The 26536-nt window shown below is 48.2% G+C and overlaps 2 protein-coding genes across 2 annotated transcripts in view; both read left to right on the top strand.

Moving 5' to 3' along the window:
* The window catches only part of VPS18 (VPS18 core subunit of CORVET and HOPS complexes), a 242363-nt gene that overhangs the window by 107849 nt on the left and 107978 nt on the right, over positions 1-26536 (top strand). The window lies entirely within an intron of this gene.
* On the top strand, positions 4676-15657 carry DLL4 (delta like canonical Notch ligand 4). The gene is given in 11 exon segments (XM_065754810.1): positions 4676-5014; positions 5017-5340; positions 5452-5509; positions 6064-6333; positions 7310-7370; positions 7479-7609; positions 8911-9080; positions 10170-10389; positions 10839-11547; positions 12280-12388; positions 13770-15657. Coding segments are annotated over 11 exon segments (2397 nt in total). The 3' UTR covers positions 13776-15657.

The following is a 26536-nucleotide window of genomic DNA, read 5'->3' as shown; positions in this document are numbered from 1 at the left end:
CTGGAGTGAATGTTCATTTCTATTCCATTGTCATACTAACTACTGCTCTAGTTTAAGTATTCTTTTGAACCCCAAGAACAATGTGCACAAGGCGCAAATCCATCCCGCTCCTCCATGGCTAAGTAGGGCCATTAGACAGGAGAAACAATGGGAACACAGCGGGTGCTCTGTGTTCGCTCCCTGCATGGCCGCACACAAAGACAAAAAGGAGGAGCGCTGGATGGGCCAGGGATGGGTGTAGGATACCCCGACGCACTCGTTTTCCCAGCATCCCCCGATCACAAAGGAAAAGAGGGTCTGCATGGGCCTGCAAGGCTGCATCAGTCGCCGGGCACAGGACCTCACTGTTCGGCTTGTTTTGTTTCCCCGAACAATATGTCACATATTTACTTTCCTCTCCGAGGGCCGATGCTAGCACAAAATCATCACCACGTTATGTCAAAATGTCAGCACGCTGCATCACCACAGCTCCACATGAGGCTGCCTGGTGGGCCCCCGCGAGGGTTTCTGCATCCAATCATTTCCCATAAGCAGCGCTTGCAGGACGGGAGATCTTCTTAAAATAGGACAAACTCAGAAATCCTGGAGCCGGGGGCAGCCCTCACTCATGTCTCTGTCTTGAGTGACTCCATCTGGACATCCAGGATTGCTTTTGATGGCCTGCAAAAGCAGCTGCTGCTGGTTAACATCTTTTTTTTTTTCTTCTTCTTCACTAGAAGTAAAGAAAAATGCTACAGATAAAAAGTCAAGATGGTCTTTCTCTCATTTCTCACTAAAGAAGTTTTATATCCAGCATGGAGATTTTAAAATGAGTTTCCTTACCTAGGTGTCCAGCTGTATTTAAACACCATGCACTGCTACAGCTCTGAGGAGCTACAGCTGCTCAGACCAGCTTTCCCCAGTGTGCACACAGGTGTGATGCTGTGAGCCCCACAGCCCTCTGCCTGCTGCTGCACCAGCAGCAGCCTCTGGAGAGGACCCTAAATCCCATCTTGCACCTTCCACAGCTCCCAGCTCACGCTGGGCTACCGAGGGAGCAGGGAAACCAGTTACAGCAGCCACTTACTGTCCTCCTGCATGAGATCCCAGTGCCTGGTGCTGTGTAACATAGCCCCAGACGTATTCTAAGCAGCCGAGGACAGCCCAACCATCTGTTGGAAGGCACAGACCTCTGAGGCAGGAGCTCCCAACACTGGGCCCATGGGACGTTTACTGAGGAGCCCACAAAGAGAGTTTTCCCTTAACCAAAGCCTGCACTTTGTTATGCTGCTCCAGGCAGGGCCCAGCCACGGCTGCATGCCCTTTGTGCTAACAAACACTGAGTCCCAGCGAGGCACAGCCAGCCTCCCAGTCCCACCTACAGCTCTGAGGTTCAAAACCAAATGAAGATTTGGGTCTCTCCTGGATACTTCTCTCAGTTCCAGTCACAGCTCCCAGGAGCACTGTTTATAAGAGCTTCCACTGTTGCTCATCCATCTCAGGTGGGAGTGCAGAGGGACTGCAGGCCTCCTTGCAAGCTTCTGTAGGAGTCTGGCTTTTACCAGCAGCTGCACTGAGAGCGGTGCCCACAGCTTGCACCGAGTTAATGGTCAGACAGAACCACATAACTGAAATATGTACATGTCATAGAATTCTAGAATCGCAGAACCATTAATGTTGGAAAAGATGGCTAAGGACACCAAGTCCAAACACCAGCCCACTGGGCCCACTAACCACATCCCTCAGTGCCACATCTAGAACTTACTGCAGGTTTCACATTTCGCATTCATTCAGATCTAAAGCAATAAGGCTGCCTCCCAAAGGCGCTCCTAGTACAAAATCCCGGCAGCACCGAAGCTGCAACCCCGAGAGCTGCTTGCCCAGCCTGGTGCTGGCAGAGTTCCTCTGAGATAACACGGTGCTAAATGAAACGGGATCCGTGCCACCGGCCACAAGAAAGAGCAAGAGTGAGGGACCGAGGAGCACTTCGCTGTGCTGTGCCTGGGCCGCGGGTCCTCACACGGGGCTGGGATGAGGTTTGGAGCTGCTGTGGCATCTGGCATGAAAAAATGTCCCGGGAAGCTGTTACATTAAATGGCCAAATCGATTTATTGAATGGCAGGTGTTAGCTACAAACAGATGGAGAACATAAAGGCATAAGCAGGCATTTGTATGGAAAAGAAGCCATCGATTTGTAGCTAGAGGTTCAATAGTGATCGTTATACCCTTTAATAGAAATGTTCTTATTTTTACGGGCTCAGCTCCGAGCAACAATGGCTCAATGGGCGCGCGCCGCCGAGCCGCCCGAGCCCTGCTCCGGGGAGGGGGGCAGGGGGGGCCGGGCGGTGTGGGACGGGGCCGGGCGGTGCGGTGCGGTGCGGTGCGGAGCCGCGCCGTCCCAGTTGGCACGCGGCGTGCCCGGCCGGCCCGTGGCAGCGCCCGCGCGGCAGATGAGGCACGCGCCGGCCTCATTACAATGAGAATGGACAGGCTGGAGGAGACATGTGGCAGCAACAGTTTGCAAATCCCCCCTCCTTCTGTGCGAATCGGGAAACATTTCCAAACATTTGTACCCCAAATCGACCACATTAACACCCCTCCGAGCGGCTCTCCCTGGAGAGATGCTCCGCGCTACGGCCATTTAGGCAGAAACAAAACAAGCAAGAGGGATTTTTCTTTCCTTTTCTCTCTCTTTTTTTTTTTCTTAGGCTCTCTCGGTGTGTGTCAGCTCCGAGTCGATGCGCAACTTTCGAGCTAAGGGGTTTAAAAGCCACCGGGGGGATGCGGCTCCCGCAGCGCACGGAAGGGCTGACGCTGAACAAGCAGGTTTCTAAGCAAGGCAGCCCCAAAAGTAGTCCGAAGGCAACACCGCAGGGGGGTGCCTGCCGTGTCCCCAACACCATGTGCCCTGCATCGGGCGCGGGGAGGGAGGGAGGGAGGGCCGCGCGCACTCCTCCGCCTTTCGGGCACAGCCTCCCGACGCTATCAGCGCTACTCTTTCTTTTTTTCTTTTCTTTTCCTTCTGAAGTCCGTGTGCGTGTGTCAACATGCAGCAGGTGGTTTGTTATGTTCCCCGCGTATCACTTTATGAGGGGCTCTTTTTATAGCCGCAATCACAACAACGCCCCGGAGTCCCATTTTACGCCCCTATCGCAGCCGCTCGCTCCTTGGCTTTTTTGCTCCTTTTCCTTTTCCGTGCTCGGCGGGGCCGCTCGGTGCCCGGTCCGGCGGAGGGGGGGAGGGGAGGTTGGGCGAGGTGCGCTGCGCGGGACCGCGGGGAGTTCGGCGGAGCTGCGAGGAGCAGAGCCCCGCTCGCCTCGCCGTAACCTACATTAGCCGCGGGTCCATATGGTAGATGCTGCCCGTGGATCCCCAGCGCCGAAGCGAGGCCCTATTCTTGCGCGCCGCCCTGCTTGTGCCAGATGGTGCCTGGGCCGAGTGGCCATGCGTGGGGTGGCTCTGGTTAGCCTAATAAACGTCCAATACAAGTCAAAAATCAAAACACACACATACTAACATCTGCTAGAGCCCGCAGTACCCAGCTAGCCTTTCAATGCTGAATTAAAGAGCCCCACAGCCCTTCTGTTCCCCTAGGTTAGACACTCATTACCATTTATCAAGCACTGATGTTATCTGGCCTCTCATTTTATTTAGTACCGAAGCTATTAGCATCAGATTTGATTTTGACAGTTGACGCTGCTGCTGGTAAAGCCGGGATCTGGCCGGGCGGATCGCTGCAAAATTCCGAGCTCGTCGGCGGCGGCACATTCCTCCTCCCGACCTGGTTACGGGCCCAGACAAAGGGCTCCCGGCGTGTGCCTCACGGCCCCGCGGGCACCCCTGCACCCCCTGCGCCTTTCTCCCCCCGGGGCCCGCATCCCGCTCCGGGGCTGCTTCCAGGGAGCTGCCGGGCCGAGGGTTCAGCCTGGTGCAGAGCCAGCCGCACCCTGGGACTTTTTCCTTATCGCGCACCCCCAAAGGGCCCGGACCGGGGAATCGCCGTTGCAGCAGGAGCGCCTTTAGGAGATCTGTGGAGCCCGAGGGATGCTCCCCAGGTGATCCACGCCGGAAAGGTTCGCAGCCGGGCTAGCCCGAAGCTGGCACAAAGGTGGCAAGGCCTCATTACCATACAGCTGAAGGTTTATCTCTCCCTCCCCCCTCCGGCCTCCCATCCATTTAACAAGCTGAAATAAAAAGCCACATGAAAGGCCTTCTCTGTGCTCGGCTTTAATGAGGGACACGCGACCCAACAATAAGCGCACGCTGCAATCAGGCCACGGCTTTAGCGGCGCACGCCGGAGCGCGGTCCGGCTGCGGCACAACGCCTCGAACGGCCCGGCCCGGCCCGGCCCGGCCCCGGTCCCGGTCCCGAAGCCCCTCGAGCCCGTCGAGCCGGGGCCGGCAGCGGCCGCTCCCGCCCCGCTCCGGCGCCCGTCGAGGAGCGGCGCCCCGGGGCCGTTCGTTGCCTTCTGCCCGAGGAGCGGCGCCGGGGAACGCGTCGAACCCCTCCGCTCGGAGCCCCCGTCGTCGGGGGAGGACAGAGCCGAGCGGCGGGGGTTCTCCCGGCCCCGCGCGGAGCGAGTGCGGGACCCGAGGGCTCCCGCAGCACTAGGCTCCGCTTTCCAGAACGGAAAGATGGAAAAGGGGAGGGATCGCCCGGGCGCTGACTGACAGTTTACATAATGAGCTCGCGAGGATGCGAGGCAACTATATAAACCGCTCGGAGGGAAGCGAGTTTCCCATTTACCGAGCGCTGCCGGCACCCGCCGAAGGAGGAGCCGTCCCGACGAGGCGTCCCCGTTCCCAGCCCGCGGGCTCTGGAGTTTATAAAGCGCAGGATTGGCGGCCCGAGGGCACGGCCGCACCTGGATTTACCTTCCGGCCCTTGGGCAGCGCCGCTCTCCGCGCTCGGCGGAGCTTTTGGGGAATACAGAGCGAGCGGAGCGAGGATGAGAGCGCGGCGCGCGTGCGGCCTGACGCTGCTGTTAGTGCTTTTGCAGCAGGTAACGGTCGGAGCGACGGCGAGAGGGGCTGGCGAGAGGTGTCAGTGGGTGCTGGCCGAGGCGTGACGGGGCTGTGTTGTGTTCCTTTGTGCAGAGCGCGTCCGGCTCCGGCGTCTTCCAGCTGAAGCTGCACGAGTTCGTCAACAGCCGCGGGGCGCTGGCCAGCGGAGTGCCCTGCGCCCCGCACTGCCGCACCTTCTTCCGCGTCTGCCTCAAGCACTTCCAGGCGGTGGTGTTGCCGGGCTCCTGCACCTTCGGCAGCATCATCACCCCGGTGCTGGGGACCAACTCCTTCAGCATCCGCGACACGGAGCGCTTCGACAGCCCCATCAAGCTGCCCTTTAACTTCACGTGGCCGGTGAGCGACGCGGGGCGGAGGGCGCGCCCCTCGGCCGAGCGGAGCGGTGCGGGGCGGTGCGGTGCGGGCGGGGTGCGGGCGCGCTGTGCTGACGCTGCTCTCTGCCCGCAGGGGACCTTCTCGCTCATCATCCAGGCCTGGCACGCCCCCGCCAACTACCTGCCGCAAGGTGAGCGCCGCGACCCCGCCCCGAAACGGTTAACGGCCCCACCGCCCCCGGCTCAGATGTTTATGCGATAATTTCAGGGCCGGCTTTATCCGACCATCAGGAGTTAGTCCCCAAACGATGCCCGTCAGGGGCCGCTTTGATTCTGTCCCGACCTAATCTCTAACACAATTGCGTTTCCTGCGGTTTATTTTTGGCGTGGGAAAGAAAGGAGCTCAGCGGTGAGAAAGCCGCGAGGCTGCCAAAGAGCCCCGGCCGCCTTTTCCTGTATTTTACACCTTTCTCGAATTCCGCCCTTTGCAAAGGAATAATGGCTTTGGGATGTTTTTCTGACAAGAGAGGAAAAGGATATTCCAGCAGCAATTTGAAAGCCCTCAGCGCGAAGCCCCCTCGGCCTGGGCTCACGGCTACGGGCCGACCCCACCGATGCGCTCCATCCCTCCTGGCTGGGGCCGGGGCAGCGCGGTGCTCTGGGGCACGCACGTGGGTTCCCGGGTGGGTGGCGGACGCGGTGGTGTTGGTGGCGGCAGCCTGATGCGTTCCTTGCTGTCCCGCAGGCTCGCGGCCGCCGCCGGAGGAGTGGCTCATCAGCCAGATGGCCATCCAGCGCTCGCTGGCGGTGGGTGAGGTCTGGTTGCAGGATGTGCAGAGCAACTCGCTGACCCAGCTGCGCTACTCCTACCGCGTGGTCTGCAGCGAGAACTACTATGGAGAGAGCTGCTCCCGTCTCTGCAAGCGCCGTGACGACCGCTTTGGGCACTACGTCTGCGAGGCGGATGGCAGCCTGACGTGCCTGCCCGGCTGGACCGGCGAGTACTGCACCAAGCGTAAGTGCTGCTCCGTGCCATACCAGTGGTGGGCTGCCGTGTGAGCTCCACAGGCCCCGCAGCCCATCACCGAGTGCTGAAGAGAGCCCCTTGGTGGGCTGTGCTGCCCCTTGTCCTGTGCATTGGGCAGGCCTGTCTTGTATGCCTGCTGCTGCTTCCTCTGGGCTAGCCCAAGCCGTAGCCTTAAACAGGAATGCAGGTCAAGAAAGCCTTTGAGGAAAGGCAAAGTCCAATGCATCGGGGAGCTGTTTGGTGAAAGTGCCCTGGGCCTAAAGTGTGTCATTCCCTGCAGCAAGTGTGACAGGAGGCCCCGTGCTGGATGCATTGTGTTTGCTTGTGGCCACAGAGCGCTGTGCACCTGGCTTGGGCCATGCTTTCATGCTGACCTTTCCACTCCGTGCCAGGAGATAGAAAGTGGCATGCTGAGGACTTTGCCCTGCTGTTGCTGCAGCTGCCAGTGCCGTGCTGCGCCTCTACACGCAGCGAAGAAAGAGCAGAGAAGGGCTCTTGGCTGATATCCCTGAGTCAGTCGTACCTGTCTCAAGCTACAATGCCAGCAGCTTGCCTGCAGAGAGTTTTATCCACACTTCGTCCCCCAGCGGTGGGGCAGGTGTTGCACCACCATAGAGGGAATCTTTGCTGTGGGCTCAGGGCCCCGCTGGGTTTTTGCAGTCTTCTGTTAGGGAAAGCACGGCTGCCTCCCCTCACTGCTTTTTGAGGAGAGCTGCAAGAGTTCATGTTTGTTGTGTAAACTGAAAAACTAAGGGACAGCTTGTCAGACGTTGACTCTCCTTGTTCACTTCCTCCTGCTCCAGAGCTCCCCGTACTGAGAATCTTTAAAACAAAGCTTTGGAAATGCAAAAATGGTTTTCAAAGTTTTTTTTCATAAAGCTGGTATTCCTCCCTTTAAAAGTGTATTGTCATGTCACCCATATTTACCTTAACATTTCTGCTGTTTTTTTTGTCTTCTTTACAGCCATCTGTCTGTCTGGATGTGCCGAACAGAATGGATATTGCACCAAGCCTGGAGAGTGCATGTGAGTAGATGGCGATTGCAATCTGAATTTCAATTAAAATGTCAACTTGTAATAGTAACTTAAACTCTTTTCCGTGTCATTAATGCTTTAATTTGACTTTTCTTGTAGCTGTCGTTCTGGTTGGCAAGGCCGCTACTGCGATGAATGCATTCCCCACATAGGCTGCCGCCACGGGACTTGTAAAACACAATGGCAGTGCATATGTGACGAAGGATGGGGAGGCCTCTTCTGTGATCAAGGTTAGTTCTGAGAGCTGTGCTTAGGGCTCTGGGTTGCGTATTCCTCAGAGTGCAACTAAGGAATCTGATCCAGAATTACATCTGTGCATGGTGCATGTTGAGGGGCGTCATTTTGTACCAAGGCTGGCGCAGATACCAATTCTTAATTTGTAGTAGTTGTTGCTGAAAACAAGCAATCCTTTTTGGTAGCTGTTGTTTTCAAGAGAAAAACACCTGGGTGAGTGGTGAGTGGGCAAGTTTTCTGCTTTTTCTAGCTAAGTTTAATGTATTCCCTGTACAACCATAACAATTTACTAAACAGTTTCCAGCAGCAGTAAACACCATAATTTGGCCTTCCTTATTTTGCATACAAGGAAGTTAACTCATGTGATAAGTCTGGAGCATGAGAGAAAAATCATGTAAGCAAGAATGAAAAGTACAGGTTCCATTTTAAGGTACACCAGACCACTTCCACCTATTCAACCCAGTGAATCACTGAACTGCAGCCAGCTGAGCAGTCATGTCCTCAAGGCCATATATGCGCTGCTGGCACTGAGATCATTAAGTGCTCAGAGCAAGTCAAGTGTTTTCAAGACATTTATAGGATTGAGATGGGGAAATCTGAATTAATCAGGAAAAGTAAAGGTGCAGATTGTTGTTGTCTGTAGTTACCTATTAACCAGTTGCATTTCAATTCTTCTGGTATCTATAGTGCTTAAAAGATTTTCCTAGTTATGTCGTATGGGCTTGTGTGCTTAACCTCTGTCTCAAATTGAAAGGGAAAATAAAAACAACCATCGAGTTTGGCAGAGTATTTAGACAGTTTAAACTACTAACATTCATAACAACAGAACACAGTAAATAAACAATAAAATATTTCCAATGTTTACTTAATCCTCCAAGTCTAAATACTTTTGTTTCCTTCCTGCCTTCCCAGAATGTGCCTTAGAGCACACCTTTTGATGGCAGGGCTAGCTCTTCTATGTGATATAGTGTGCAAAGAGTGTCTTTCTGGGAAAATATATGGGGTACATTTTACACTTTGGCATCTACGTCCCATTACAGCTAATGGGATTACGCTGATAAAAAAGGGAGAGTTTACCAAAGCACTGAGAAACAAGTTTCTCATTTCAGACCTCAGTTAATAGATGAGCAAAATTTGTAACAGCCTCAAACACCCGATTATCTGGATAAGAATCTCCAGTATTTTTATCAGTAGCAAAATTGAAGACTTGATTTAAAATTCTTTTTTGTTGATCAAGGTGTTTGTGTGAATGTTTTGCCAGCTGTCAAAAACTCTTTAACACCTGGTGTCTTTGCAGATCTGAACTACTGCACTCACCACAGACCGTGCAAAAATGGAGCAACCTGCATGAACACTGGCCAGGGCAGTTATACATGTTCATGCAAACCTGGCTTTACTGGTGTTGACTGCGAACATGAGATCAGTGAGTGTGACAGCAATCCCTGTAGGAACGGCGGTAGTTGCACGGTAAGGGCATGTTAAATGTAAAATCTTTGTGTGAAGCAAGCACCAGTATACCATTTCCAGAAATGGTTTTGTGACAACAGAATGGGAATTCGATAGTACACAGGTTCATTACTGACTCTCACAACTATCATTCTGAACCCTTCCCTGGACGCGTTGGGGGAAGCCTGTTACAGGAGGAGATGTATCATCTAGATCAGAACTAGTCAACTGATCCTTAGGTTTCTGTGGCAGCCATTATGAGCTCTTGGCAAGATCCAAGACTCATGAAGGAGCATATACATTAAAAAAAAAAAGACTTCCCAAACCAAGTTTCATAAAGAAATATGTCAAGTCTATATTTTAATAGCAAGTAAAAAAAAAAATCTGCTTTCTGCTATGGGGCTGCAGCATCAGTTGATACGAGAGCAATCAGATGAAACGCTCTGTGAAACAAGGTTCTGTATTTTCAGTTTTCTTACGTTTATTTTCAAACCCAGTCAATGACTGATCATACCTGCTGCTATAGACTGATAGCTTATAGATATCAGATGTATTCTGATGCATGTTTTGGTTAAAGCTAATGCTCCAAGACCCTAACTTCCTTCTTCAAGGCCTTGGATTTATTTTGCTTATGAAGAAGAGAGAAGTTTTGTTGTAACCTAAGTGGTGAGACTTCTCCATGGCAAAGCAAAATAATCCCCTAAAAAAAAAAAAAAAAAAGAGGGGGCTCTCACATTGAGGATAGATGTCCTGATCACAGCTGTGTAGTTTGGCATATGTCTTCCTGCTCTAGAAGGACACTGGGGGGATCCCATTAGACAGTAGTGGCATTAGTTGTGTTTTTGCCTAGTTGCCTCTAGGCTCCCTACAACTGTATCTGCTCTGTTTGTGTGCTTGCATGATTACTCTTATGTGCCAAATACAGCCAGTTCACAGCTCTATCCCCCACAATCCAGCTTGCAGCCATTTACTCTGCAAATGTCACTTTTGCCACATCCAAGTGTGACAGAAGCAATACAGAACAGTACTTGCTGCTGACCAAAAAGAAATACACACACAACTGTCGCTTGGTGGCATCAAATAACAGTGGCCTAATGTTGTGTTTTGCAGGATATGGAGAATGGTTATCGCTGCGTCTGCCCCCCTGGCTACTATGGAACTCACTGTGAGCACAGTGCTTTGACGTGTATTGATTCTCCGTGCTTCAATGGAGGCACATGCTTGGAAAAAGAACAAGGGGCCAGCTACACTTGTGTTTGCCCTTTTGGTTTCACGGGGTCAAACTGCGAGAAAAAAGTAGACAGGTGCACAAGCAACCCATGTGCAAATGGTGAGTCTTTTTTATTTAAGAGTCTCATGCCTTCTTCACTTGTTTGTGCTTTTCAGTGCAGAAGTGATAGAAATCCAATCTGACCTCTACACTTCCCCTAATACATTAATCCCTCTCCCTCACTGTATTCCGCATCTATCCTAATTTTGGTCTCTTGCAGGGGGGATTTCACTGGCATTTTCTATGTAAGAAAACAATGCAGAAGCTTTATCATGGGATGGGAAAGCATTATGTACATTAAACCAACATTATTACGTATTTAGAAGTAGCATAGTTTTAAGGGGTGATAGGTAAGCTAGAAGGAAGCTTTGTATGCATAGTTGTTTTGTAAAATAATCTCCCTCTTCTTGAGGTAGGATATAATGTTTACGGGGTAGGAGAGCTTTATGTTTTCAAGTGAAATACACTGCATACTGATTTTTTTTTTTTTACTTTTTTTTCCCCCTCAGATGGTAATTGCTTTTACCTTGGTCAAATTCGTGTGTGTCGTTGTCGGGCTGGTTTCTCTGGTCAGAAATGTGAGATTAACATCAACGACTGTGCCAGGAACCCATGTTCCAACGGGGGAACTTGTCATGACCTGATCAACGACTACACCTGCACGTGCTTGCCAGGCTATAGCGGCAGGAACTGTGACATCAAAACCAGAGATGAATGTGCTTCTGGGCCGTGTGAGAATGGAGGCACGTGCTACAGTGGACTTTATAGTGCCAGCTTTGTCTGCTACTGTCCTTCTGGCTTCATGGGCAGCCGCTGTGAATTACCGGTTTATTCGGTGCCCATCACGCTTCCTCCTAAACCAGTCCCTTGGATTGCTATATCCATGGGAGTGGGGCTGGTGGCTTTGCTCATACTGTTCTGCATGATAGCAATGGTCGTCAGGCAGATGAGGATGCACCCACAGCAGGACTTGGAGACAATGAACAATCTGTCTGACTTCCAGAAGGACAATCTCATTCCAGCTTCCCAGCTCAAGAACACCAATAAAAACAAAGACCTTGAAGTGGACTGTGGGCTGGAGAAGTCAAACTACAAACCCAAGAATCATAAACTGGACTACAATCTGGTAAAAGATCTGACAAGTAGAGGGACGCAGGAAGATAAATATTACAAAAGTGAAAAGTGTTTAGGAGACAAATCTCCACTCCGACTACACAGGTGAGACTTTAGTCTTCCTTGTAGCCTTTGTAAGCACCTCACCTTCATACTGGCCCAAATGCAGATGAGAAAATGGGGGGAAAAAAAGAGAACATACAAAAACAAGAGCAAAGGCAGGAATTCTGAAGTGAAGTATAATGACCAAGTAGTATCTGTATCTGAATTAGCTGAAAGTTTATGCACAGTTTGCTGGTAATATGAGTGCTGTGAAGGGGAAACAGGAGTGACCAGACTACTGATGAAAGTGAGAGGTTCATTTCCTCCCTCAGTAAATCACAGGGAAGCAACACTGCAGCAGATAGTGATCTCAAAATAAGTATTTTGCTTATTAAGAAGGCAAAACTATTTTCTTCCTGAGAAAAAGATTACAGTGAAAATAACTGATCTCTTTCAAAAAAAAAAAAAAAAAAGGCAGCTATTTGCTGGGTCATTTATGTTCTGATATGCATACTGAAAGTTTTACTTGGGTTCTGCTTGTGACAGCTGTGCACTGAGGGATCTGAGGAGTATCTGACTAAATTGAATGTGGCAGAAATCCAGCAAGACAGTAGCTATTCTTCACTTCCACTTCTCTAAAGCGATGTCCTGCCATCATATAGAACATGTGAAACTTCATCCTTTGCCCTCCCCTCCCACACCTATCTTGTTCCACCCCTACATATTCATGCCTGACTCTGAAATGCTACCATGTTAGCAGTCAAATAACATCTTTTTCTCTCTGCCCTGCTTTAGTGAAAAACCGGAATGTAGAATATCAGCGATATGTTCTCCAAGGGATTCAATGTACCAGTCTGTCTTTGTGATAACAGAAGAAAGGAATGAGTGCATCATAGCCACAGAGGTAAGCAAGCACACCCACGAACAAATTCACAAAGAGGCAAACTTATCCCTTTAGAGTCGCATCTGTAAAGGATGCTCTACTTCCAGGGATCTTGGCATAAACCTCATCTCTTCCATGGGATGCAGGAGTGCCCAAGAAAACAGAACATATAGTGGGGAAAAATAAAGAAATGAACATCTCTGACTTCATCAGACCAGAGATTCTGTGTTTAGTGGGAGACAAAAGCACTGAATGCCAGCCCACAGAAATTCAGTATATCAAACGATTATTTCCTCTTACTTAGTCAACCAAAAAACCTGAAATAATAGTTAATGGACCCACTGATGTAAAGCTGTGCATTGTTTTCTTAGGGTTTTTTTCCCCATTACTACAATAGATAATCTGTGTTCAGTGAAAACAGGCAAAGCTATAGCTTTCCAGCAGAAGGTGAGGGTAACTGAATGCGTTAGTGGACAGGGAGATCTGTAACAAGACACAGAAGGAAGTTTCAACTTCTTGGTATTTAAGCTCTACCTACATATTCATAGCTGTAACAGAATTTAATGCTGCTTCTTCAGTTATCTAGATTTTGACATTATTTTGAAAAAGCGGAGAACAGTACACAAAAAGGAAGTGTCTAGCCAACTGGTTCCAAAGGATTACTGACGCTTTAGAGAGAGGCCCAAAGCGAGTTAAAGGCAAATTATCACAAAGTAATACCTGTCTCTTTCAGTGTAGTCACCTTTAATGCTAGTTTCAGTTAGAGCAGTTAGAGACTCCAAGAAGAAGCTTGCTGCGCTACATTGCAGTGATCTGTGAAGTCAGATCTGCAGGATTGTCTCCCTTGCCAGGGTGGATATCAGATTTCTGCTTGAAGGCAAGCTGGAATATAAGTCAACCAACATATTACAAGTTTAAGACTAACAGAAAGGATTTTCAAAGATATAAGTGATAGATAGACGCTTCATTCCCATTAGCAAACCCAAATGCCGTATCTTCCTTTTGAAGATCTTGCTGACAAAAGCTGGATTTACATCGGTTGCCCTTAAAAGTACTTTAATTTTTTTTTAATTTCAGAATGACAATCCCTGAAGCTTTTCCCCAAAGTACAAAAGCTATCTAGCTCTACCATATGCCATTTACAGAAACATTACATTAAACACTTGTAACTAAGATTTATTCTAGGTGTAACTTCCCTCTCTTCAGGTAGGGAAGGCTGCTCATCATACAGATGAGTTGTTAGACTATTCTCTCTGGATGCAGGCAAAAACAGTGTATGCTGATAGCCAAACTGCTGTAGTGTCTGGCATAAATTATTTTGGTTTGACATATTAATACTCTGTTAGTTCTGCTGTATTCTGTGCTTCCTTCTCATTCTTCAAATTCTTTTATACCCTGACAGGTATAAGATTGAAGATCAGCCTGTTTGCACCTCAGATTTGGTAATGCCAGTAGATGGACGTTCCTGCTGCATTGTTTACAATTCAGAACTGGATTGGACTGTTCTTAATTACATGCAACTTGCTGCTCTCAGGTGGAGGATGGAACTGGGTGAACTGGACAGACTGTGAATTTACTGAAAGATGCAATAGACCTATTCATTCTTATTGCCCTTGTTTGACATTTGATACCAGAAATTTCACTGGCTATAGAAGAGGGGAAGCAGAGGGAAGAGAGATGGGTTAAACATGTTATCTTTCAAAAGCAAATCAAAAGTTACTGAGGCCAGTTCCTCATGGACAGACCCATGGCTTTCCAGAACTTTGGTATGGAAGGTGCTGGTAGATGAGGAGGCACTTAACTATCACAGATGTTGCCATGGAAGGTGTGAAGAAAGTTGCATTGCTATGCAGATAATGGATACAGTATAAATGAGGTCTCCACTTTTTTTTCTATGGGTTTAAAAGTGCCTAAAATCTGTCAAGAATCTAAGAAGCCCAGAGACTTGACTGCTCTTCTTGCAGTTACCTGAACAGTATTGGGCAGGGGTGATTGATACTTCCTGCTATACATCCATTTGCATCTCCTCTCTCCTGTTGCTTGTACTGGAGATGATTCAAGGGGCAAGAGGAGGAAGGAAAGAGGGAGTCTGAATTTACATGTCATCGCATTTGGTGATGCTTTGGAGAACTGATTGACCCAAGCCACGCTATGGGACAGGATTTTCCTGGATTTAAGCATTTGAGAAGGGAAAGATGTGATAAGGAATGTCTACTGCCTGTTTCCCATTGATAATGAGGAGAGACTTGATCCCAGTCCTATTTAAAGCCTTACATTTGCGTTTAAAATCAATCAGCTCCTAGAACCTTGTATGTGCTGAACCGTCTCAGCTGTTCTCACGCCCTTTGCACTACCAGTGAACGTGAATAGACGTTCTCTTCCTTCCTCATTCTCTCCCTCAGCCCCCCCTTATTATGACACAGATTTGGGGTTTTATGTCGTGTTTCTGACTTAAGTGTCACCTTCTTGTGCAGTCTCAAAGTTGCAGCCGTTAATTTCCAAAGGAGAAACAGCAGTGTCATTCCCCCCTCCCCCCCCCCCCATTTTTCCATCTGGTTGCAAATTGCTGATTCTGTCCTTCATCCTGGTTCCAAGTGCCCAATATCAAAACACCCACTGAGATGCCCTCCACCAAGACTGGTCGAGCATAGAGTCAGAAGATTCCAGGCTTGTCCTGTTTCTTTTGCACCTGCCCAGTGCTACAGGGGGAAGGGGAAGACTGCCCTGGACAACAGTGGCCTATGGAAACTCTTAGTGAGCATTGACTGCAGTAATATTGGACACCCCAGTGGAAAGTGCCGTGACAGTAATGAGATGAGACTGTGGGGTTGGGCAGAATGAGGAAGGAGGAAACAAGATCTCTTTGAAGAAACCTGGATCACCCCATCTCTTGGACAGTGATGTTTCTGCCTTTGTAAATCCTGTTGGACTAGCCCACCTACTGCCTTGAACTGTGCAGACAAGACCCCTTTGTAATGTCCACTACTGACCTTCTGCTCTGACCGTGTAGGACCATTTGGAAGATGACCTTCAGAAATCAATAATATGGGTTTTAGTTTGCCTGTTTGTAGTTTATTTTGAAGACTAGTATTTCAGTAATTTAAAAAAATCAGAAGCACTGAACTTTCTACGTTTTATAACATTATTTTGTATATAATGTATATTTATAATCAAAACAGAAGTGTAAATATGTTTATTACTTCTCATGTAATGTTTTTAATGTGATGACAAAGTTTGAATTTTATTTTTTTTCTTTTCAAGCAATGAGAATACTTTCCTGCTACTGTGGAGTTCATTGTGGTTTGTCCTTTTATGCCTCAGGTCCCATGATTTTGTGGCAAAGTTACTGGCAGCCCCAGAAGTGAGCTTGTCTGCTTGTTCCTTGAATGCAGCCCCATGTTTCATTTTGCACACACATGCTGCTGTAGGCACCTTTACATTAGTAAAGTAGCATTATCTGACAGAAACGTAATTAATACCGTGATATATAATATTTAAGTTGTATACCTAACACTAACATTTAGATCATATATGTATATATTTTTTTGCTATAGAGTGGGATTGAACTGTCAGGAAAGCTACCTCTGTTAATGCTTCCCTCCTGTGAAAACTTCTGGCTTGGAAGATAGAGACTTGATCCCATTTCAGGTTCACATTTCAGGCTTTAGGTTCATAGATCAAGATACCACAATTTATTTATTTTTTGAAACTCCCTTTCTGAAAATGTTTTCACTAAGACCTGGGTTTTACCTTGCTCAGCATCTACACCTACACTTGCAGAACTGTACCCCTGTTTGAGTGGGATTTGTCTTTTGCTTATGGGACCAGAGGTAGTTTCAGACCTTTTCCTCCTGCCTTCCCTATGCTACACCAACAGCAGCGTCCTCCCCAGCTATTACAGAGTCATCATCTGCCCTGGCCCTTTTGGAGGATATTTCCATAAGAAGTGTAAAAAACATACTTGTATGAAACACTCCCTGCAAGTGTATTAGCCTTTGAAACGCATACGTTTACAGACAATTAGGTTTCCCACCAGATCAGCTAGGTGCAGTGCAGCCACCATCTGAACGCACAAAAGCGAGAAGTGTTAAGAACAGGAAACCACTGCTGCTCTATTTAAAAACCAGTTTTCTTTTTTTCTGTTTTTGACAAAATGCCAAAAGAGCATCTTAGCATTGGATGCCTTTCTTATCTTTCCCAAAATAAAATCTAACCAAAACTTGCTGTTTTATAAAGCAAAACAAACATAAAACCAACCCCCAGACGTGAACAGAAGAACTGTAACAACTTATTTCTACTTTCTCATTAAAATACTGCAAATAATGGTTTCTAAGGATCCTTCTGGGGTTACATAAATGCTACGTAGTTTTGTTTCTCCCTCCTAGTTGTTTTCTTATTGAAATTAACTTTCAAATCCCAATCAATTTCCTTGGCTACCATAAAAATAAACTTAAGATGAAACTCAGAAATAAAAAGCCACCTCCCCCTCCCCAAACATTCACCCTGTAGAGCAAATTATGAAAAACAAGCCATTGACAAAAAGCCGAGCAGATGCTCCCTGCTTGCAGTCCTTCCTCGGCAATGTGAAATAAACCCAACAGATGCCTCTCTTAATTGAGCACATGGATTACATACACACATGCACTCTGTCCTGCTTAAAACAAAACACACAAAAATCAAATGGGAAAATAGCCAGAGAACTCTTTACAAAGCCCAGGCAAGCAGGAATGCTAAGACCAAAAAAGACTCTGCTTTTCCTGCTCGAAATGAGACAGGAAACCGTATCTATAGGCAGAAGAGAGTTGAAGTCCATTAAAACCCGTGGACCTGATTATGTAGATCCCAGAGGGTAAAGCAGGTACAACACATGCCTTTGTGTAACCACACAGGAGACAAAAAAAAAAAAAAAGGCTTGAGTTTACAAGGAAATCTGTGAATATTTACTGGAGGCAGTACCACACCATGTAGCTACCAGAATAGATCACAGATCCCACACAGGAAAAACAGGAGCTGTGCCTGCTTCCACACAGGAGGAGATGGAAAGCATATGTGAATCTATGCACGTGTGCACATCCCCAGCTCCTTGCCAAAGAAATTACAAGCAAACTAGCTGAATACATATCATGACCTGGATTTAACCCACATCTCTGGCCAGAAGTTCTCTCACCAGGGTGCTGCACATCGCATGCTGCACACTGCCTGCCCTCCAGGTGAGCACATACATGTACACTGGCAGGAGCTCTGGGGTCCTCCCAGACTGTCAGGGCTCACCTACACTTCAGAGACTCCCTGAGGGCTATGGATGATGCCAGGACTGTAAATGCAACAACAAACAATGCCTTATAGACTTCCCAGAGCCAACAATGGGCTCTGACTAACTCCTCTCAGGACAACTTGCCCTAGCTATGTAAAGATTATGAATTTGGCTTGAGGACTGCACCTAAAATTGGTTTCCAGATTTAAAAGACCTCACTTAAAAACAACGTGAATAAGCAATAATTACAAGATCAGAATCCTGACTGAGAGAAATTTTGGTGTTTGCTTTTATTATAACACAGTAGAAACAATTTCTCAGCTATAGACAGAGCCTAGTTTCAGGGCCAGGCACTGTTCTAGCACTTTCAGCTCCAGTTCTGCATCACGTACCTCTCTGAGCCGTTCTCTTATTAGGGGGAGACAACCACCGGGATATACCCGTAACTATAGCACCCACTGGTGCTGAGAAAACACGCAGCAGCACGGTGCTGACAACTCAGCCCAGGGCAGGGAGTTTAATTAGATGAAAAGGGGGATGCTTGCTTGATGCAGGACCCGCCTAAAATGGGATCCAATGCAAAGCACGTTTTACCTTGCTCAGTACTTGTCCAGTAGCAGCAAATATCAAATCCAGCAGATAAAGCAATCTCTGTAAAAACACATTTCAAATACTAGCATTGCTTCTCAGTCTTTTTTCTTTTGCTCATGCATAGCAAGTCACAAATAGACCCGCATTACAGTGGTTTAAGCAAAAGTTATCTGTTTGCCTGTCATTCCCTTATCTTGCATACCTGATCCATGAATACATACCAGTTTTACAAAGCAGATAAGACACTCCCAGCACATTTTGCTCACAATCCAAATTCCAGTTGTGGAGAATTGACATAACTCAGTGGCCCTTTGCCATGCTTCACTGTTTTCACAACTTCTATTTTATGGCCTCTCTGGAGAGTCAGCACCAAGCTCTCCCACCCCGCTCCATGCTCTCTCTGCTAAAGTTCTGCCAGCTCAGCTCCCAGAGCCTGCAGGCAATGACCTGACACTCTGCTGGCCAGAGATGTCCAAAGCAGCAAGATACATCCCCAGTCACTCTCCCACCTTCTCTAATCCTGCTTACTCTGCTCCCAGACCTTGTCTGGGCAGCACTGTGACTCAGCTCCATAAAACCACCCTTCCTCTGCCTCCTCCCTCTGCAGCAGTATCACCACTGCCATCTGCACCCCTTATCCTGTGCAGCTGTGTGGCATTTTCTGCAGTTCTGCCGACTACTATGCTGCAGATTTCGAAGAAGATTCACTCCAGTTCATGAATGTAGAGGAATAATTTAAGGCATTACATGAACTGTTGCATGCATAGCATTTGGTTCTGGAGACTAGCGTCTGCTCTCTCTCCTTCCCTTTAAAATCCTGATGGCAAAGCAGCACCTTCCCACAGCTGCTCTCTTCTCCAAGGAGAGCTCATCTCACTCCTCCAATTTGCTGTTCAGCTCTTAGGATACACAATGGAGAAGAAACACAAGATTGATCTTCATACAAGGTTCACTCAGCGGTCACTGCCACCCAGAGTCCTTCTCTGCCTTCCAGCGACACACCGTGAGCTGCTGACAGGGTTTGTGTGTCTCTCCAAGCTGCTGGAGTGCAGCTCTGGGCAGGAAGAAGCCACGGAAAAGTTTTAAAATGCAGGGCAAAGAGCTGGCTGGAAAACAACTACTCCCTGAGCCTCCATCTCAACACCTTCCTGTGATTTGCATGTATATATGAGAGGGGAGACCTAAGGGCTAAAACCTTCTTTATGTCATCTATAAGCATCGTGTCATTTTTCCTCCTCCCAACTGAGATGGGAATGGCACTCAGTCCCTCTCTAACCCTGCAGCTGACACAGCCTGCAGGCTGCTCTGCAGGCAGTCCCAAGGTGCAGAACAGCACCTTGTCCACAGCTCTGTTTTGCAAATAGACCAATAAACTAGGAAAGTGTGCAGTTTGAGGAGAGGCTGTCGGTGATGGTAGTTTTTCTCTGCTTTATGGCTTATTTATTGAGTTGTTGCTGGCTTTACAGTGGTTTGTTGATTATGCTCTTAAATAACTGCCTAGAACGTCACAGAGGCACCACATTTGTTTTTATAAATTAAATTAAACCAACTCATATTTAACATCCAAACAGATCTGGTGAGAGTTAGGCTTACAGCTGGAGAGCCCTCACCAGCCAGAACAGGATCTGTCCATTCCTGGCACCATGCAGGAGTTCTGACGATCCCTGCACTCAGACACACGGATCCCATGATGGTTTGTGAGCAGGGTTGCCGAGGTCAAAACTCCTGGTACGATTATGAATCATTATGTATACAAAGTTAATTTTCTATTTATGCTGTTTAATATTTGCCTTGCATTTTCTGCTTTGGCAGAAAACAACAGAGCATTTTTGTTTGCGCTTGTTCGTTCCCTGGAAGACTGTCAGCAAAGAGACACTAGAGAATCTGAACTAAAGGTATTATGAAAAAAACAACAATGAACAATAAAAGTATGGTAACTACAGAAGAAATGGCCCTGCTCTACATCACCTCCTTCAATTCAGACACCAGCTCCTGGTGCTAGCCCTTCAACAGCTCCTTGCCTTCCCACATCTCCTTATACCAAAGCAGCTCTCATCTCCCTCCAGATCACTCCTTCATGAAGACGCATGCTGATTTTCACCATAGTAGTGGTAGTTAAGTTTTGTTGTAAGCTGCTTAGGAGGATGTTTCTGAAGGTCTCCAAAATACTGGATGTAATTACACTGCAGGACATGGTTTCTGGAGCTCACTTACATCCCATAAAAGGTAAAAGTGGCTTTTGAAATTACAAGAAGTTGTTTTTCTAGTGAGACAGCATGGGTGAGGAATACTTAAAACTGATATAATCCTTCCATATGTGATGTTCCACCATGTGGCAACTTCAACTAATTCAGATTCATGTGGAGCAAGTTCCCCATCCCCTCAACACAAGACTTCTAGATCAGGACAAGTGTGCAGAGTCTCTCTCAGGTTCACAGAGAAAGGCAGATACCTTCAGCTCTGCCCCACGGAGAGGCAGCTGAAAACACAGGGCAACTCTGGAAGTATCAGCACCATTATAACTGACAGCAGACGACCACGATGGTCTGGGCTGTGCAGGACACATCTTGATGCCTGCATTTTCAGCTGGACACTCATCCCCGTGTCCTTCAGAGCCCTTTGTTCGGCACCCCTCTGCACCCGACACACACGATGGAGTTAACGACGCCAACTCGCCTCGGGAGGATGTTGTGAGGATTCATTCATATCTTTCAGATTCCTCGGGAAAAGCAGTTGCGGAAGTGCAAATTATCGTTTACCGTTCCCATCTTATTGTTTAAACAGCAGCTCAGTGTAAACACTATCTGGGAAAGCAAAACAGCCGTGTGTGAGTGTGCGGGGCCGAATCGCTCCCTCCTCCGGCACCCACGCTGGAGGAGAGCTGTCCTTGCGTTCGGGCCCAAAGCGGGCGCATTGTGCTTCCATCGCCGCTTCCTGTTTGTCACCTCGTGACATCATGTCCTGCTTCCTGCCCGATTACAGCTGTGCCAACTCTTTTCCTCAGGCTTCCACCGGCTTCCCACCGCCCCGCTGTTCTTCCCAAGCAGAAGAAACACCGCAATAAACACTAGCCCTGGCACAGCCGCGCCAACCCCGTTAACCTCCCCGCTGCCACGGCTCCTAGCAGGGAAACCAAACTACGAGGGGATGGCCATCACCTAGCTGGATGTGGCATAGACGCCTCCAGCGAGACGGCCTCACACGAGGCTGTCCACATGCTCGCCCCTCGAGGTCGATGGGGTTTGGGGATGGGGTGTGTGGATGGGGAGGGGCAAACCTCGACCCCAAGTCCTACGGCTGCTGTCCCGGCCGGACCAAAGAGCAGCTTGCCCCGAGCAGCGGCGGCCAGGCCGGGCCCGGCCCGGCGGGCAGAGCCGGCAGGGGGCGCCCCAGCAGCGCGGCCCGCACCGGAGGGAATGGAGCCGGCGGAGGAGCCGCGTTAGCTCTGTATTAGTCGTCCTTGAGGCTGAATGGCTCTCCCAGACAGAATCTGCTCCTGCAAGCACCCTGCGGTTTTCAAGGCCTGGGGGTCAGGGATGTGGGAAGCGCATCATGAGGGCCCCTCTGTGCCTCATGACTTACATCCCAGGCCAGCTGGGCATTGCGCTGGTGCTCCTGCATGTTCCTTGTGGTTTCAATTTGCAAGGCCCTCTCGCCAAAAGTGCCTTGTAAGCAGAAGGTGATGTGGCATGTAATTGCTAGCTTTAAGGCACAAACTACATTAAAGAAGGCAGACCACGTACTGCTAAGCAGAGTTGGTGTTCTGAATGGCACGGTGAAGGGCAACCATCCATAGTACAGAAGATGCAACAGCAGAGGATTTGGTCTGGGAAATCAGACATCTATAACGACATGGCTGGGGAAGGGGCACTCTGCTCTGTGTTGGCAATGCAGGTGGGAAGCCAAGGGAGACTGCTTCTGCCTTTGTGAGTTCTCATCTGCTGTGTACAAATGCATCTGTGACTCTTGTGTGTCCATCTGCAGAAAGCCAGCGAGCCTGGTGCTGCCAGAGCTCAGAGCACATGGGGGAGAGCTCAGAACAGCTCAGAGACCAAAGTGCTGCCTGAAGCTTGAGCAGACTGAAGCTTAGCAGGATGCCAGCATGTGGCATCTGTCTGGCATTTTATTGCTTTATGTCTCACCTACTACAGGCGTAACAAACCAAAAATAAGCACCATCACAACAGAAAGCAACTTTGTTCCTTCACCTTCTGCCTGCATTGTCTAAACACTCTAAAATATTTGAGGAAGTTTGCTTGTGCATACATAGTCAACGTGCATCTGAACCACAGAAAAGACCCTGGACATCCTGAACTACAGAATGAAGACAAAGTGGCTGTAGCTGTTGAAATGAAAGCTGATTTCCCAAACTGACCCTAAAAATGAACATGACACACATGCTTTTACTACTGAAATATCCAGCAATAAGAGTGTACCACTACCAGTGATTCCAGAGCAATAAAATGTTTTCTGTTTATTCTATTTGTGTGGTGTTGTCAGAAATCTGAGTGGGCAATGCTAGTAGGGCATGTTCTGTTCATTAAGTGTATTACAGGCTGTCCCACCACACATAACTGTGGGGCACATTGCTGGGAACAGGCAGGAGAGAAACAGATCATACCACGCAAATCCAAACTGGCAGCACGTGGGAGTGGGTGAAAGCTCTGGTGCTGAAGGAGCTCTTCATTGTGCATCAGCTAGATTTTATCCTTGGAATGCCAAGCGGCTTCATCTGTGCTAAAGGGCAGGGAAAATAGTGGGAAAGGGCAATAAGTACTTGCAATAGATCCATAAGCTTCATACGTGCATAGTCAGTCTTGGAGCTCCTCTGGAGAGGGACTACTCTGAGCAACACTAGAGCTGGTAGAAGTCTATAGAACAGTCACAGCCTGTGACTACAACACTGGGGCAATGAAAGCTCAGGGCAGGTGGTAGAACAAAGCCCATTACAAGAGGCACTTTAATTGAGCAGAGCTGTGGTTTCTCTTGGAACCACAAACACAGCAGTGCTCTGTCCCTTTGCAGTCTGCTTAATGGGCGAAGAGGGCAAGGGGACTGACAGTTACATGCCCTGTGCTGCATGGCCACAGGCATGCACTGTTACTCTGAGCAAGTTCTGTGACCCAGGGATAGCTTACTAACAGTGGGAGTACACATGCATAATTGCTTGGTCACAGATTCAAGGTACCTGCCTGAAGCACTTTTAAAAACAAATTAATAAAAAACCAAAACATTTTTAGAGAGTTTTGCACAGCTCTGGGACTGCAACAGCAAGGTCACAAGTGATCTGGTAAATAAGGAGTCCATATCGCAATGGGGAATGTACCCAAGGTGCTGCAGAGTGCTGCCTGCTGGGTGAGGTGCCAGGCTGGAGTGACAGCAGGAGGGTGTGTCATGAAACCCATGCTACAGTACTGACAAGAGGGGCAACCAGGGCATTTCCAATGAGATCAAAAAACATCTCCCCTCTGCCAGATCTGTAAAATGTGAAATAAGACTACTCTTTCAGAAACCCTGGAGCTCCCATGGAGCCATGGACTAGCTCTAACCCTGAGGCATGTGGTTGCCCTGAGGGTACAAAGTAGTTTTTTAGCACTACATGAATAGGTCCAAAATGCCTTTCCATTAACCTGTGCACACACAGCTCATATCTTCCTCTGGTTCTTTGCTTTCCTGTATATAAAAGCATTGCTGGACAGTTCCAGCATGCTATTTCCTATAACCCAGGCAGATCCCATTCTGGATTGCAAGGAAAGCTTGTGCTAACAGAACAAAGAACAAGCAGTAAAGAGACATGGCGCTTGGCTTTGACTTCTCAGCCAGCTTCATACTAATGTACTTGCACTGACTCCAACAGAGTTACATGGGTGTGAATCAGGATCACAGGAACACAGGGTGAAGCATCTATTCCCTCTCTCCTCCCTGTGCCTTCTGTTCAGGCTCAGCAGCCACCCTCTGTGCACAATTTGACTTCACATCTTCCATCAGGTTTTGTTATCCACTACAGGTTACAGCAGGGGGTTGTACAGAGCTTTGCAGCCCTCTTTCAGCACAGGCTGCCCCTCATCATTGAAGACAAATACATCTCTGATCTGTCCTCCACCTCACGATCACACTGGGAGATTCACCAAAGTTACTGTAACAGCTCAAGCTGAAGGCAGTGCTGAAAAGCCTTGTTTAGGCTTCAAAACCAGGCTGCCAGAGGTGATTTCCTTTTCTTAAGTAGCCTCACCATGGAGCTGTAGGTCCTGTGGGCATTTGTTTTCTGTTTCAAATACCTAATTATTTCCATGCATCCCTCTTCATATTGCAGGTTAGCTGCTGATGGTGACATTTGAGAAGGACTACATAGGGTGAACCTTCATGCTCTTGGACCACTGAGGAGCTTGCTTGTGATCTCTAGACTTTGCCACTTGCCCTTTCTTGTGGAGAAATTCCTACTAGCTCAGGATGACGTTCCTGCCAGACTCTAAATGTCATCATATGGAGGTCTGCTCCCACACAGAAGGATGCAGAAAAGATGATGTGCTAATGAGCTACCTTCTCATCCCTGCTGTCAGTTCACTGACTCTCCCCCTCCTCCTCTCCCCTTCCCTGAACCACAAATGTAATTGCTTTCCAGCAGCACTGCAAAGAGCACAGTCCATCTGCAAGCCTGGAATCTCTCCAGAGGGCAAAGTCATGGTGCTGTGCTTCAAATTGTCTTTTCTCTGGAGAAGAGGGAAAGAAATATCAACCAGGGGACCAGTGCAGCCAGACTGAGCCACTGAAACAGAGCCAGCATCCCTCTTGCCATAGGACTACCCAGGCTGTCCTCCTGCCAGCACTCAGCAGGCCATCGCATGCCTGTTGCCACCATGTCACTACTGCTGCTATTCTGCTTGGCAGTATGACTGGTGCCTGAGTCTGCTCCCTCCTCGTCCTTCTCAATATACCAACCACTGTAGTACCTAGCACCCAGCAAGCAATATAATATCTAATACAGAATGTATATCCTAGTGCTTATCTCTTGCTCTGTTAGGAAAACTTCTCTTTCCACCATTAAATATCTTTGAGGTATCTACTGCACCACAAATATATATATACAACATGCTGTGCTCTTCCTAATAAGCACAGTGTGTCTCTTGAAAGGTTCACTTGAAGCTTTACCTTAGCACAAGAACATGGGAAAAGAATGGTTCAGTTGGACCTGGCAAACTACTTTCCCTCCACTGCTCTTTCCAGGTGTGAAGTGGGGCTGACACTCACTCACCCACCTCTGAGAGGGATAGTGTGTGGCACTCATGTGCCTCAATGAGTTACACTCAATTAGCCAGTGTAAAAAAGAGTTCTGCACATTACTAGAGGATACTGATGCAACGTCTGAGCCTGTTCAGGCAAGAAGAATGCACAGATTAGAGCGTGGTCAGTGTTACGATTCCATAGCGCTTATGGTCTGTTGAAGGCATCAAATCCTTTAGGGCGTCCTGGTTGTCAGCATCTTTCTTCTACATCTCTCCACACTCAGATCAGAGCTTGCTGAGAGAGAGATGGTTCTGCTTAGTGCCCTTGGAAATGAATGAGTTATGGCTGCTTTTTGAGTAGCCCAGTCAGGGACTCTGATATTATTTGTTAGCAAGTCTAGTACACTAAGAGACCACCAATGCCGCAAATTCTGGGGAATTCAGCTTGTAACTGTTTCGATCCAATTTTTTCTGGCCACCAGCTGGCCCACCTCCATGGATCTCTACCGCTTTAGGACTTCTTTGTGTTCTTTACTGACAGAGCTCAGGAATCTGATGCAACCACTGCTATGTATCTCACCAATACCTCAGCATGCCACGGTGACCCTTCTGCCCAGAGACTGGCTCCTCTCGCTTTACCACGCATTCTAGCATGAGCAACATGCAAAGCATGCTGGCTGTTACACACCCATGCGATGACACCTTTCTTCCATTACCACCAGCACAGCACCTTGCAACTCCTTTTTAATTACTCTCAATCATCCTCTGCCACATATTAAGTCTAAAGAGAAGCCAAAAATAGCTCAAGGAAAACAGGTGAAGTCTGCTACAGGAAAGCAGGTGAAGCTTGACAGGAAGTTATTTCTCATCCAGAGGTTCTGCTGGGATCTGGTTTTGACTTTTTGGAGTGGAACCCATCACTGAATGAGAAAAACTCCTACCTGCTGATGTCTGAAAGAAGAAGCACAGCAGAATCAAGTGAATGTTCAGCATGCATCAAGTCACCCTGACTCTGTTGCACTGTGACTTGATGGGAGGAAGAGACACAGTTCTTGGCTTAGATTTTCTTGCTTTTTTTTTTCCCTACTGCTTAAATATGAGA

This window comes from Cyrtonyx montezumae, unplaced genomic scaffold (assembly GCF_038088225.1).
Source record: "Cyrtonyx montezumae isolate F1298 unplaced genomic scaffold, pur_monq_1.0 scaffold_10, whole genome shotgun sequence".
NCBI lineage: Eukaryota > Metazoa > Chordata > Aves > Galliformes > Odontophoridae > Cyrtonyx > Cyrtonyx montezumae.
The sequence above is the reverse complement of the archived record's forward strand: the minus strand, read 5'-3'. Positions and strand labels throughout refer to the sequence as shown.